Here is a 14,322-nt window from a genome sequence, read left to right on the forward strand (position 1 = left end):
TTCCTCCTTACGACACGAGCCTCCTGACAACGTGCACGACGTTGATGATGATGTTACATGTGAGGATGCGCGGAGGTCAAGATGACGTTACATTTGGGACAGAGGTGCTTTTGCTTTCATAAGTTCTAAATCTAACGTGGTATTGTATTTGAACCGTAAAGTTAATTATTTTGTTCAATTTTATGATTAGTACAACACTAAAAGACGGCGCGGTGCTGGCTTTCATAAGCAAGTTTCTGCATGGAACGCTTAAGTTTATGGAGAAACCCTCTTGTATTTACATTTGTATCTACTTGGGAATGATGAAAAAGAAAGAACAAAAAAAGTATTGAGTATCTCGTCAGTTACAAGCTTAATTGTAATAAACTACAAAATTCAATGCACGGTGACACCAGTGCTTTGTTGGGTACATCCTGTCCTCTGCAGCAGAGGCATCTTCGCAAGATATTTTCTGGTATGCGATCGACTCGCGTGAGTAGAAGAAAATGAAGAACGCAGCAGGCAGCTGCCTCGTGCACTGCGCGCCCTCCGCCATTTTGCACGCGCACTGCTACTGTCTGGCAGCAACTAGTTTCTTCGTTCCGCAGTGCTTATTCTAAAAGAAAATACGGCTACGTTTTAGGACGCGCCCAGCGGCAAGGCCTGCTTTACCGCCGAGCTGTGCGGTAGCGACGCCTCGTGTCTGTCATGACGCAAGGTTCTCAATCGGACGCCCCGGCTGTGAACAAGGATGCAGCGACGACTGGCCGCGGATTTCGCCACGCAGCTCAGCAAGACAACATGTGCGGCGTCGCTCAGCGATCGGCAGCAGCGTCCGCAAAGGGCTACGCTCGGTCTCCACCTCCTTGTGGGCACGCGATACGCGGCAGGCATCGCGGGAATTTTCCTACTGGCGGCTCTCACGTATCGGCGTTCCCTTGGTCCGGGGAGAGTTGTCCACGCGCCTTCGTCGACGGAACGGCTGACAGGTGAGTATTCGTACATGTTCTGTAAGCGAAACGAAAGTCTTTCTGAGAGAGAATGTTGAAAAGGTATAGCCTTGAGATGGAGTGCTATGTGGAGAGGTGGCGCTAATCTCGGCGCCACCGTACATCGGCACTGGCAGAAATCGTCGCAATAGCGATTTTAGGGATAATTTGAATATTATTCTGACTTACTGGTAATTGTAACGGAAACCTGCGTGTGTTTTGTACACTGGGTGCAGTAGACTCCTGGAACTTGTTCCTGGGCAAGTTCACGGTTACTTAATTACATTTCAGGCACCGCAAAAACAACAATAAAAAGAACACACCACAGAGCACCTGTAGAATTTGGTTGTTTTTTTGTGGTAGCCTTAGCGCACTGACTGTGATGCTTGCAAGATGCATGCTTGTTGTTTGTAAGCGGCTATTTGCCACTGGCTGGTCGCCTACGGTAATAAAACGTACACAGAATCATGATTGGCTGCCATCTGCGCTTCACGGCAGTTCTAGCATAATGGGAAGATTGTGAATATACGCCCAAGTGCCAAAAGCTCAATATAAATTATATGAACACTTCCATTGGTCGGTAACCAACAAAACTAAGAAGAGTGATAATTTAGTTACCTCTTACTTTTTAATTATTTAAGCATTTATGGTTAAAATTCATTACTGAGTTGAAAAACCAAGTAGAAGAGAACATATAAGTTATGCAGTAACATCTAGCAACTGTGATGCATGAACTCCCGACTTAATGAGCAGTGTTTTTATTACAGCGGTAAGCAGCACAGAAAAGGCGGCCCTTGTCATTCTGGACGTGAATGGGTTGGTGCACCCACGGCGTCGCTCTTCGCTCCAGCTTCCGCACCCAAGACGGTGGTTCACAGCAGGCGGATGGAGCTGGCCGCTGGTGCAGCGTATTGCCGTCCCAGGCGACGCCTTCACCAACCCCGGGTTCTCGAAGCCTCCGCCCACCGCCTGAACATCGCAGCTGTACTGCGCAGTATTAGCCGCTGTTCCAGCGGTGGGTCTTGGCGCAAGGGCGACGTGCCTTGCTTGGAGTACACCCACAGCTTTTGCGTGGCTGGCTCCGCGTGTGGCGTCGAGAAGTCCGCCGTTGTCGCCTTCGATGCGCGGCCTTGGCCCGCGGCGAGCACCACGAGATCTTCATCGCGCGGGGACTTCCATTTCTGTGATGCCAAGCACTCCGCCGTTATTCTGACTGCGGCGGATTAATTGTCGCACAAATTTTCATACTTTTCAAGCAGTACAGGGGCGTCCCGGCTTTGGCTGGGGGTGTTATAGGCTTCCATAAAATCGGTTCTGCAAAGTCTGACACGGAAGCCTGACTGCGCCCTGACAATTTGGCCGATGTCGTGTCGCTCGAGGGACCGGCGAAGGACGCAACTTGTCGGTGACTTGCGCCTTTTTTGCGTAGTTTTTTCTCGTACACTCCTACTGCAACTCGTACGCAATCTACCCTTATTAACGCGAGATCTTGTATATTTCTAGTTTGCGCAAATATATTGTCACTTATGCCATGTTTATTGTCTGGCTATAATTTTTCTTGCTAAGCATTGTTTTTCCATTCTCGGAATTCACGCCTACCTGTTACGATAAAAAGCATGAGGTGGTACATCTTTACTTCATATACGCAGCGCTCGATAAGTTAAGGTAAAAAAAGAAGAAAACAGGAAAAGCGGAAACACATAAAGCTGCGAGGTTTGTCTCCACCTCGCTTTCTCTTTTCGTGTTTGTTGATCATGCGCTGCGTACATAAAGTCACGATGTACCAAGTGGCTCAAATCGCTAAACTTCTGAATCAAGCTACTCTTTGCCTCGCCGTGGTGTAGAAGTTACGAAAAGAGGAATAAATTGCCCCAGAAAGGCCGGTCAAAGTTTCAACGGTAGTCAACGCAGGTCAACGGGGGACCTATCTGTCAAATGCGGCCTTGTCGTCCCGGTGGATTACATTTAACAGGTTATTAAGGTGACCACACCTGCTTCCGGCGGCGGCGGCAGGCTGTAAAGGAAGAGAGTGCAAAGGAGAAAATGAGTGCTGTCATTTGGCGTTTCTAGCCGCCGCGGTAGGAAAGACGAGGGGAGAGAGTGGAAAAGCAGGAAAGAATGAGAAGAAAAAGGAAAGAGAGAGGAGCGCGAGTTCTCGGGAGACGAAGGTAATAGGATGCGTTATAAGAACTGTACAGAAACCGTGGGCGTCGTAGGCGGCGTGCGTTTGACGGTTTAGAAGGGCCGGTCAGGCGGTCAGCGCGGGTGCGACCCAAGGTACATACATGAGCTGCAACATTGACCTGCGGGGCCCAGTAGCAGTGCGTCGGACAAGTTTCGAATCTATTAAGATATTGGCATCGGGCCTCTGGGAAAGAACGAGAGCTTGTGGGTGGGATACGCAGTGGAATGGACTAGGTTGGTCCCTAAAGGGATGTTGGCCTCAGTAGATGGGTTAAGGCGTCGTTGTGACGATATACAGAAGTGGCATGATCCTATGGCGTATAGGCAGCGAAAAAGCTTTGCTGAAGCTTGGCAGTTTGCGACGTGTCGGGGCCTGTTTTTCAAATTAAAGAAAGAGAAACTGCAAAAGAAGCGCGAGGAGAGAGGTGAACATTCGAGAGGTTCTCGCATAATTTTGCCTTTTTTTTTTCAAGAGTGACATATGCGCATACCACTGAATATTAAATTCAGTGGTATGGTAAAGGCAGGGGAGAGCTGGAAAAGGAGCCGTAGGTAAGTTTAAGAATCTAAAATGGCTGGTGGCGTAACATAATGCTGCGTCCTTCTTAATGATATGAAAATTTCAGAGGTAATTAACACCTTTTAGTTATTCTAGGTTGCCACGTTACAATTTGAATCCCTTAGGACATAGGTATTTAAACTTTTGTATCAGTTATGATGCTGGATAATTCCCTCTCACTTGGTGAACGGTAATTTGGTTGGTCTATATAAAGTCTTGCTCCGTCGAATATACGGCTGTGTTCATTGAAGTGGCTGGTTGTACTGCTTTAAGTAAACAGAATGAAGCGCATGGGCTGATAACGCGCGCCGGTCATTTCGTAACAAATGAAGCACGTTCACGGACTTTTCGAGATAACGAAGGCGCTTACGAACATCCCCTCTGGTTACCTGCAACACGAGCAAGTTTGCATGTTTATTAGGCCGCGCGTGCTCCTGTGCCCGCTGTCTCAGACCCATCATTCGCTGCCAGGTGTCGTCCCGCAGAGCAAAGCCGGCCGTTCGCACGCTCTACCCAGCAGTGGACGGCGCTGTACGAAATTGTCCTTGATATTAATGTTGTACCTGGATACAGCTCTGGGCGGGGCGGAAAATATGTAGTTGCTGGGGAGGATTGGCTAGTATTTATAGAGGATCTTGTTCACGTTTGGGGTGCCTTTGAGAGTTTAGCAATAACAAGAGGCGTTCTTGGCAGTGTTCGTGTGGTTCCTGTTTGATGAGGTTGCCTTAGGGTGATCGAGTCTTTTGCACGGCAAATGCGACGTACTCGGGTGGCTTGACCTTTAAAGATACCTTGTTTGCAATGTCTGGGATGGTGGCTTGTATATGCTAGGTATTGTTGTATGTCAAAACGTTTCCTATACAGCGTCGTTGTTTTTAGTGTCCCATTATCAACTATGGGGTTGTATCCATAAAAGGTATGCGCTCAGTTGTAGATTTCGATGCGGACTTTTGTGGGGAGTAAAAGGTGTGTGGAAATGTCACTAATTTACCTCGACTGTCCTGTCTACGTCCCCACATTATAAATATGTCATCTATGCATGTCACAAGACATAACTTATCAAATTTAATATTATGTAGTGTTTTCCTGTAGTGTCCCCTTAAAGCCTTCTTCGGTGGCTGTGTAGGCATGTAATAAACCTCGCAATATATTTGCCAAAAATGTCTCCGGGTGCTGCGCAAAAAAAGAACTAAGTGCAACAGAAATGTAAATCGCATTTTTTTAGAGGATGGCTCGTTAGAAAGAGGCACTAGTGCAGGCATATCTGTTGAATAGGGCAGGGATTCAGTAATGGTCGACTTCAATTCGGATATGGCAACATGTGCGTTCTCGTGAATAATCGACAGTTTATTAACATTATTTGTTATTTAGCGGACAGAGGATTGTGATTTGGCGCGGCAATTGTAATGTCTGCCTCTTGAAGGTGTCCGCTTGAAGAGACATAAGTGCATAATATGTCGCACTAGATACTTGGGCAATCTGTCCAGAATTAAAGAAAAGTGGGCTTGCTTACCAGGCAGAGCCATGGGGTAATGCCATCGGAAAGAAAAATGTTGCGAAATCCACGTAGGAGTAGCCATTACACTTCTGCCATTTCAATGAAATGAACTTGCCCGTAAAAGGGTGGCATGGCCCCAAAATAATAAAATACTGATTGCGGACTTGGGCGTAACGCTAAGAGACAGAAAGACAGCGGCGTGGATTAGGGAGCAAATGGTGATGACCGATATTCAAGTTAACATTAAGAGGAAAAAAATGGTACTGAGCCGGCCATGTAAGGGCGTAGGTGAGGCAACTGGCGGTCAATTAGAATTACAGAATGGGTGCCAACGGAGGGGGAGTGCAGGGGGGGGGGGCTGCAGATTATTCGGTAGGAGATAAGAAAATTTTGCAGGCAAAACTTGGAAACCAGCTAGCGCAAGACAGCGGTTATTCGAGATCTTTGGGAGAAGGCATCGTCCTGTTGAAGTGGAGATGAAACATTCTTTGATGATATTGATAATAATGAAGATGATAACTGCATGGTCAAAACGAAACTAGGCAGCGTAGGAGTACTCTTTGTTGGGCTAGTTGTTGATGCATGGATATTAGAATAGGAGCGAAAATTAACACATACACATTGGAATGGGGCATGACGAATGCCATTACCACTTGTTTTATTAGGCCTTCAAAATCGCATGTACAGTGCTTAATAATGTGAAGACGTGCGCAGAACCACCGGGCCACAATTGAACATAAAGGAAAGGAAACAGATAATGGGTTTTACGCTACAACTAGCAGCACGGTGATATCTGAATGATAACAATTGAAAAATTATAGGCCCATTAGCTTATTCCAGTATTAATAGAATAAGGGCAACGCATGACTCTAGTAAAACAAGGGAACAGGCTGACGTTAAGAAGGAATACTCCACAATGGACCACTTCTACGTCATTGATGAGGTAATCCACTGTAGAAATCCGCTGAGTACAATCAGCCTCTCTATATGGCTTTCGTAGATTACGAAAAGGCATTTGATTCAGTAGAGTTGCCAGCAGTCATAGAGGTATTACGCAATCAAGGACTACAGGCCGCTTACGTACATATCTTGGAAAATATCTAGAGATTCCACAGCTACCTTCATTCTGCCCGAGAAAAGTAGGAAGCTACCTATAAAGAAAGGAGTCAGACAAGGAGACACAATCTCTCCATTGCTATTCACTGCGTGCTTCAAAGCTTCAAAGAAGTTTTCAAGCTATTAAACACGCGTCACAACAAATGTTTGAAGACCTTAACAGAGAGAGTGTAAGAGTGGGGTTGAAGATTAATATGCAGAAGACAAAGATAATGATGAATAGCCGGGCAAGGGAACAAGAGTTCAGGATCGCGAGTCAGCCTCTAGAGTATGTGAAGGAGTACGTTTACCTGGTTCAGTTACTCACAGGGAACCCTGATCATGAGAAGGAAATGTACAGAAGAATAAAAATGGGTTGGAGCGCATACGGCAGGCATTGTCAGATCCTGTCTGGAAGCTTACCATTATCATTTAAAAGGAAGGTGTACAATCAGTGCATTTTACCGGTGCCCACATATGGGGTAGAAGCTTGTAGGCTGACAAGGAAGCTTGAGAAGAAGTTAAAGACCGCGCCAAGAGCAATGGAACGCAGAGTGCTAGGTATAAGGTTAACAGACAGAAAGAGAGCGGTTTGTGTCAGAGAGCAAACGGGTATAGTAGACATTCAGAGCGGTTTGTGTCAGAGAGCAAACGGGTATAGTAGACATTCTAATTGACATTACGAGGCAAAAATGGAGCTGGGCAGGTCATGTAATGCGTAGGTTAGATAATCACTGGACCATTAGGGTTACAGAATGGGTGCCAAGAGAAGGTAAGCGCAGTCGAGGAGGGCAGAGGACTTAGGTGAGGCGATGAAATTAGGAAATTCGCGGGTGCTAGTTGGAATCGGTTGGCGCAGGACAGGGGTAATTGGAGATCGCAGGGAAGGGCCTTCGTCCTGCAGTGGACAAAAAATAGCATGATAATGATGATGATGATGATGATGATGACACGGCAACAGTTGTGTCCCGGATGTAACTGTCTCCGTATTTTTTAATGTGGTAGGTTCCTAATATTCCTTTCGCCATCGTGTTCTTACTTTTCCCTATAATACATATGTATGGAAAGAGTGGCTCATATTTGCAAGAAAAACATTGATGGACCAGTTCGCACCTTCTTTATTTCTATCAGATAACACATGTTCCAGTGTACGGTCCTTTGCGCATGGGCCAGTTTGTCCTACGAGTAGGACTTCCCACAAGACAGACGTATGCAATATATACCACATCTATGGAGCATTCAACAAAATGTGTAGTGTGGTTCTTTCCTGTACGTTCTTGTCTTTCCCGAATACGACAAATGCGCCGGCATATGTGGGCAAGCTTGTTCGGCGCTGAAAATTGCACAGGCACGTTATAACTGCCTGCAACCTTCTCCAGGTTATGCGAAACCATGCGCATGTATAAGTTTGCATAGCTGGTCAAATTTTTGTTTGCTAAGCCTCAGCCTTTCTTCTTCGTGCGTCCTTGACCTTCTGTTGTAAGGGATCGACGACCGCAACAAGTAAACAGGGAACACAGCTGAAAATAACCTTCTACCTGATCATCAAAACTTCCCTCGACGCTGGGAGGGCCCGACTTAGAATTGTGTTAGTAATGTCCGCTTCTTCGAATAATGCAGTTCAAGGACCAGAATTATGGTGTCTGCCACATGTAATTCTTAAAAATTCCACAACACTTCAAATGATAACCCCGCATAGACATATAAAACTTGTACACATATAACACTTGTAAAATGGTTGATGCTGGTGGACATGTAATCGTTAACTGCAGAAACATCCACGGTGGCAGTCGCAGGCAGGGCGTCATGAGGCGTGAAGTGGCGGCTGTAAACATGGTGATGTAGATGCTTCACCGCACCTACATCATGGAAGTCGTCGAAGATGAGGGACATCAGTAGCGGGGACAGTAGCGAGGACAGCTACAGTAGACAGGACAGTAGTGCAGTAGCGGGGACAGCGAGAAAGAGAAAGAAGAGATGCACAGAATAGCAGCAATAACAACCCTATTGCATTTATAAACGCTTGAAGGCGAACTGCTTTTGCTTTTGTCTATCTGTACAAAATATAGCATGACATTGGTTTAGAAGCGCATGACATTGGTTTAGAAGTCACTGAATGATAGCTGATTGATGACCACAGGCTGCCACATATAGTTTATTATTCGCCTGTACGCATTTACACTCGCCCACGTTTGTTGATTGTGTAGTTGTTTGAGACTGCGATTAAGTTACTCGCCATATAATTGTATGATTGCCTCGTCGACCAAATTGCATTGCCTTTCAAAATAGTACTTGTGAACCCTAGCCATCATTTGCACAAACTTTGCAGTACTTGTACACTGCGCCTGCTATAGCTGTAAGCTGCATGCATTACTTGGAAATCAAGTTTTTGCTTCCATTTATTTAGAGGAATGCTTAGGTAATTTATTGATGGGGTTTACCGTTTTAATATAGGGTTACTGGATGCTGCCACATGGTAAGGCTTCGGAACCCGGGACGTTGTGCCCAGCAGAACGGCGCAACTACTGAGCGACGACGGCCTATGAACAACTTGGTAAAACGGATGAAGCTGACTGGTTAGCAGAAGCAAATAGACGATAGTAGCCTCAATTTATTTTGTTGGTAACTCAGGCGCGGTGGGATTATGTAATTGTGATACCTACGCAACCCCTCTCAAAACAGTGTGTTTGCTGAGCTCTAGTGGGCAGAAAGGGTGTCATCCGAACCGTGAACAGCTTCGTATTACTAGACTCTACCGTGTGACTGGACGAGACTGTAGTTTTGGCTTAGATAAGTAAGCCAGCCGGCCTCGATAAATCCTCGGAACGGCATAGGGAGCACGTCTGCACGAATAATGCCTCTGGCAAGATTTAACGCACCTGGACGTGTTTTGAATCAAATTTGAAGCCGAGAGAGGTGAAGAGTCTCTAGCTGCAAAAACGGCTCACTTCCACTTGACCCGTAGGTCCGGGTCACCGAAACTATTCCTTTTCGTCGACGACCTTGTAACCGGACCGGCACGTGAAGGCCCACAATTGTTAGATAGATGTAGAGAGAAATAAACGGAACGGTAAATCAGCCGTTGCACGGAGAATGTTTACAGGTGGCTAATAGCACTCGGCCATAACGTAGCAGTCGATATGCCCTGTACCCATCTATGTGCGCCAGCGCCTCGACGTGCCTACTGCGGACGTTATGTGATATGTTCCCCATAGCTTTACGCGGGAGTTTCGTGAGAGGAAAAAAAAAGATATTCAAGGACCTTGCGGTTAAAGGGACACTAAAGGTTACCAGAAAGTCAAGTTAAAGTGATAAAGCAATGCTCAAGAACGTCTAAGGCGTCAATATAATCGCGAACAGAGCTTTAGTAACCGAGAAATTGAGGTAAATGCATGACACGATTTGATACCCCCCAGCGACATTCCGGTACTAGCCCGATGACGAAAGCACTCCTCCTTATAATTTATGTCACTAATACTCAACTAGTCGTATTAACAAGATCACTTCATTAGATTATAAGACGGAAGAAAATGCTACTTGTCTACTTCTATTTGATTCTAAGGAAAAATAACATTTTGACGTTACCCTTGAGTAGTATGGGTGATCGAAAGGTTTCGTTTTCGCTCGACTCTGCGCGCTCGACTTTGAGCGCGCGCGCTTTGGAGTTTCAGTTGTTTCTTTGTCGCGTCGTGCTGCACTGGTTCTACTGGCTCGCGAAACTTGCATTTGGAACAAGCAGCGAGAATGCCACGTCCATGTGATGTCGTGGGATGCGCGAACGGTCCGTGGAACTTGGCCAAGGGCAGTTGCAGCGGCGAATCCAACGTTACTTATCACTGTGTGCCAACGAGTGAACCTCATCGTTCGAAGCGGTTAAGTGCCGTACCTCTGCCACAGCGCACTGGCAAAGAGCAGAAAAATCACGTAGTGTGCTCGCTGCACTTTCGTCCAGAGGATTATGAGTTCGACGCTGGCTTACTGAAGTCGCGTGAAGTGCTTTTTCAAAGCAGGCCGTCGTCGTAGTAGTACGCAACGACGCCGGCAGCGCGAGCCCTCAACAGCAGGTCACGTTCACCAGTGCTTAAATCGCTGAACTCGAGCCCAGCATCCCGAGCTAATGTGTCGTTGTCAGGGTCACCCATTGCAACGAGCGTCGAAGTTAGCGTCATAAAATAAAGAACCAGCTTATCGTCGTGCGCTTTCCCTTCCGCTAGCCATCATAGTTCCGCTTTCGCGCTGCTGTCGGCTCTATCTTGGCTCTTTCTGGCCGCGCGTTCGCGTTTTGTGCAGAAAAGCCGTAGCGCCGTCTGCGGGAGCCGTTTTACTCACCGACGGCGCAACTTCACTATGAGACCATGACGTCAATACTCCTCGATCGGAGGGCGGGTGATTTAAACTGCGCTAGAGGTACGCGGACGTTTCAGAACGCATTTTCTGTTAAAATAAGTCTCTTCTTCGCACGAAACAAGTGTTTCGAGGTTTCTGGGATGGTATTTCAACAGTCCACGGTGACTTAATATTAACCTTTAGTGTCGCTTTAAGTTGTAATGCTAATGTGCGTGCAGCGACATTTACATTGCTACAGAAGCTGTACGCAAACTATGGAACTTTGTACCTAAGTTTGCAAAAGTACATGGGCGCTATAGCCTAAAGCTTTACCAAGATTTTCCTTAAGGCACGTCAAGCGCACAATGACAAGGACGGCGAAAAGAGCAAAAACCAAGGCGCTACCTCCAGCTAACTTTATTTGCAAGAACCCCCCTATATATACATTCACCATTCAAGTCACGGCGCATGCGTCGCAACCAATGATAACTATATCGCTAACTGCGTGAGATGATGCCCCACCGCGCACTCTCATGACTACACGTGTCTGCAGAACGCTATGATTACCCTATGAAAACATGAATCGTATAAATGTGTTGACCAAAAGATCGTCAAAGGATAAAATGACGAGTATGAAAAGCTAAGAAGTGCTGTAATGGGGGTGTGAGCAAAATGCAGTGGGACGCCAAAACAGCTGTAAACCCAAGGCACCAAACGTTAGTCAGTCAGGAAAAAGGAATGAAAGAAAGGCGGAGTAAGAAAGAAGAGTGATCAGAGACTGTGATGCTCTCCAGCAATTAGTGTTGTAGATGATTAAGATCTTTTTTCGCGAGCGACATGGAAGGGGCGCTGATGCAACTCGGGCCAAGCCGATCGATGCACGATGCTTCGAAAATTTCTGTGGCGAGCTGTTTTCTATAACTTGCAATTATGACAGTTTGGTCTAAATGTCGGTACTACCAATGTGTACATATAGCGCAGTGCAATACCATATTGCTGCTCGATTTAGGCTTTAAGTTGTCGTGTCCGCGTAGGCTGTTTCTTTTCCGGACAGTCTTTTCAGAAATTGCATGCAATACAATTGTGGTATGGGCTACTAGTAATCAAAAGCAGTTATACAGATACTTGATCATTTCTAGCACATTGAGTTCATGCCAGAGGTGAATCAGGGGTAGAATTAAGGGGTCCTTTATCAGAAGTGAAAATAGGGTTCAGAGGAAGGGAGGGGTTATGCACACTGCAAGTTCAATTATGTTGGTAGAAGTGTCGGCATCTCTTAGGGGGGAGGGGGTAGAAAGGGGCATTCGCCTCCCTCTTCTATGTAACACAACATTATGACGCAACTTTATACGGGAAAAAGCGAGATACATTGGACAAACGCCGAACTGAAAACCTTTAGTCACGAAAGCCGTGTCAATGCGCGCTTGAATGCGTTCGTCACATTGTGCTAAGCACATATCATTTGGCAATGGTGCGATGCATGATCCAATGCAGATTCCGTCTGTTTGATGGAAAGGCTTGTCGTTGAAGAACCGATGTGGATGAAAGGCACAATGTTATTAGTTGTAAAAAGCTGTGAATGGGGAACAAACCAGATAAACCCTGAATGCCAGAGGTTCGCTCTCTTCCAAACATTTTAACTTTTACATTTCTTGACAAAGACAAAAAAAGAGAACCGATCGGTTAGTTACACAAATGAACTCTGCATATAAATGCAAATACAACACCACCGCAGGAGGGTTCGGTCGTGTCTGTTCCTCTATCAACAGCGTCATTGACCTGGCTGCCTTTTTCGAGCGAGAATGAACTTCCAAGCGAATATCTGTTGAGCGTTTTTCTCGATGTGAAAGGCACATATGAACGTATTCCCTGTGAGCTCTCTGGAGGTATCCCGAACTCCCTGAGGAGTGTTGGAATTGGCAGCTGAATGGTTAAGCTGCTACGTAACAGGCTTGTGCTTAATAAATGAAATAAATAAGCCATAAATTAATGGAAATGAAAGTGGATGAAAAAACAACTTGCCGCAGGTGGGGAACGATCCCACAACCTTCGCATTTCGCGTGCTATGCTCTACCAATTGAGCTATCCTGGCGCCGTTTCCCCATTCACTTTCTTGGGTAGTTATGTTTCCTAGCAGAACCCTGGGAATGTTAGCCAGCGCCAGCCACTCACAGACCTTGGCGGCAGACGTGGAATGTCCTTTCTGCTGCAGGCGTCACGAGAACGTGATCCTTTTTGGGTGAAGGCAGCTGGTCAATAAACCCACACATGCTACCTGAAGGCATCAATGCTTCCGGATTCGAGACCTTCGTTATGTATTAAACGAGATGAAAGGGGGTTAACCGAGGGGCCCAATTTTTATTAGTCATAACATAAGAAGCCAACAAACACTGACACCAAGGACAACATAGGGGAAATTACTTGTGCTTAGTAAATGAAATAAAGAAACGATAAAGTAATGGAAATGAATGTGGATGAAAAAACAACTTGCCGCAGGTGGGGAACGATCCCACAACCTTCGCATTTCGCGTGTTAGTGTTTGTTGGCTTCCTATGATATGACTAATAAAAATCGGGCCCCTCGGTTAACCCCCTTTCTTCTCGTTTAATACGTAAGAGACTTGTAATTATTAGAAATAAATTACTTGTAATCACTTACGTTCTTTTGGTGAATCTGTAAATTAACGATAAATTTGGTTACTCAGTAAACGTCGTTGTAATTGAATTATCTTGTTAAAAAAGAATTGCATGTAATCAGTTACATTTTTGACCAATACAAGCAACAAAACGCGACGCAGCTTTTGGCATTTAAATTTGGCTAAAACTGTTATGTCAAATGGATAAAAGCACATACGTGGGTTACCGCCTCCCACAATGAGCGTCCTGCAGCTATGCCTCTATCTCCTGAACATGGCAGTGTTGCGGATTGGCTACACTTGGGAGGTTGATGACTGACAGGAAACTCCCGAAGTCCCTATTGCTATCGGGAGCGCTTCCCCTACTCCCAGGACAATGAAACACTTGCGCTTCGTATACGACCCAGATTTGAGCACCGCGGCACTCAGTAACCTAAATTGTGCCCAATTTGGTGAGCAAGGTTTTCGTACGTTACAACGCAGCGCATCCCTTCTCCGGCGCGCACATTGAACGGGTTTTCAGTATCGCTGCCACATGTCTTCACAAGAAAACGAGGGGAGATGATCAAAAAAAATTTGAAGCACAATTCCTGGTGACGATAAAGAACGTGTGAAGGGTTTATAGTGGACGCCTTGAAAGAGCCAGGCCACCTCGTTCCATGTACAGTCGGCGTCGCCCTTGTGTAGAGCGTGCGAACGGCGGCCGCCTGGCCGCTCCGGAGGCAGCCAGCGACGTCTAACGATAACCGCTGGGCTCGAGATAAGAAGTGCCTGGGCACGTGCGGCCGACGCATCTAATCTCGGGCCCAGCCACTACCGACAGACGTCGCTGGCTGGCTGCGGAGCGCCCCGGCGACCGTCGTTCACGCGCTCTACACAAGGGCGACGCCGACTGTACTGTATTTGTGCAATCCTAATAAAATAGGGATTACAGCAACAGCAAAGTAATCGATGACTTTTTAGCAATTGCTCTGTTTTTTCTGGGTGAGTAATTAGTAACCATAATTAATTAGTTTTGAATCACGTAATTGCAATCGCAATCACTTACGGTTTTTGT

At 46.2% G+C, this 14,322-nt stretch overlaps 1 protein-coding gene across 1 annotated transcript; it reads left to right on the forward strand.

The window, feature by feature from the left end:
* Positions 1 to 552: 552 nt before the first annotated feature.
* On the forward strand, positions 553 to 2,344 carry LOC142567937 (uncharacterized). The gene is made up of 2 exons (XM_075678024.1): positions 553 to 968; positions 1,736 to 2,344. Exons 1-2 carry the CDS (start codon positions 731 to 733, stop codon positions 1,939 to 1,941), a joined length of 444 nt encoding a protein of 147 aa, XP_075534139.1. The 5' UTR covers positions 553 to 730; the 3' UTR covers positions 1,942 to 2,344.
* The last annotated feature ends 11,978 nt before the right edge of the window (positions 2,345 to 14,322 follow it).

The sequence above is a fragment of the Dermacentor variabilis genome, unplaced genomic scaffold (assembly GCF_050947875.1).
Source record: "Dermacentor variabilis isolate Ectoservices unplaced genomic scaffold, ASM5094787v1 scaffold_15, whole genome shotgun sequence".
Classification (NCBI taxonomy): Eukaryota; Metazoa; Arthropoda; class Arachnida; order Ixodida; family Ixodidae; genus Dermacentor; species Dermacentor variabilis.

Bases quoted from the DNA above. Each gene is read 5' to 3' on its own strand.
- LOC142567937 (XM_075678024.1), top strand. From the start codon at position 731: ATGCAGCGACGACTGGCCGCGGATTTCGCCACGCAGCTCAGCAAGACA. The intron at 969-1,735 runs GTGAGTATTCGT...TTTTTATTACAG, and splicing joins GTCGACGGAACGGCTGACAG to CGGTAAGCAGCACAGAAAAG.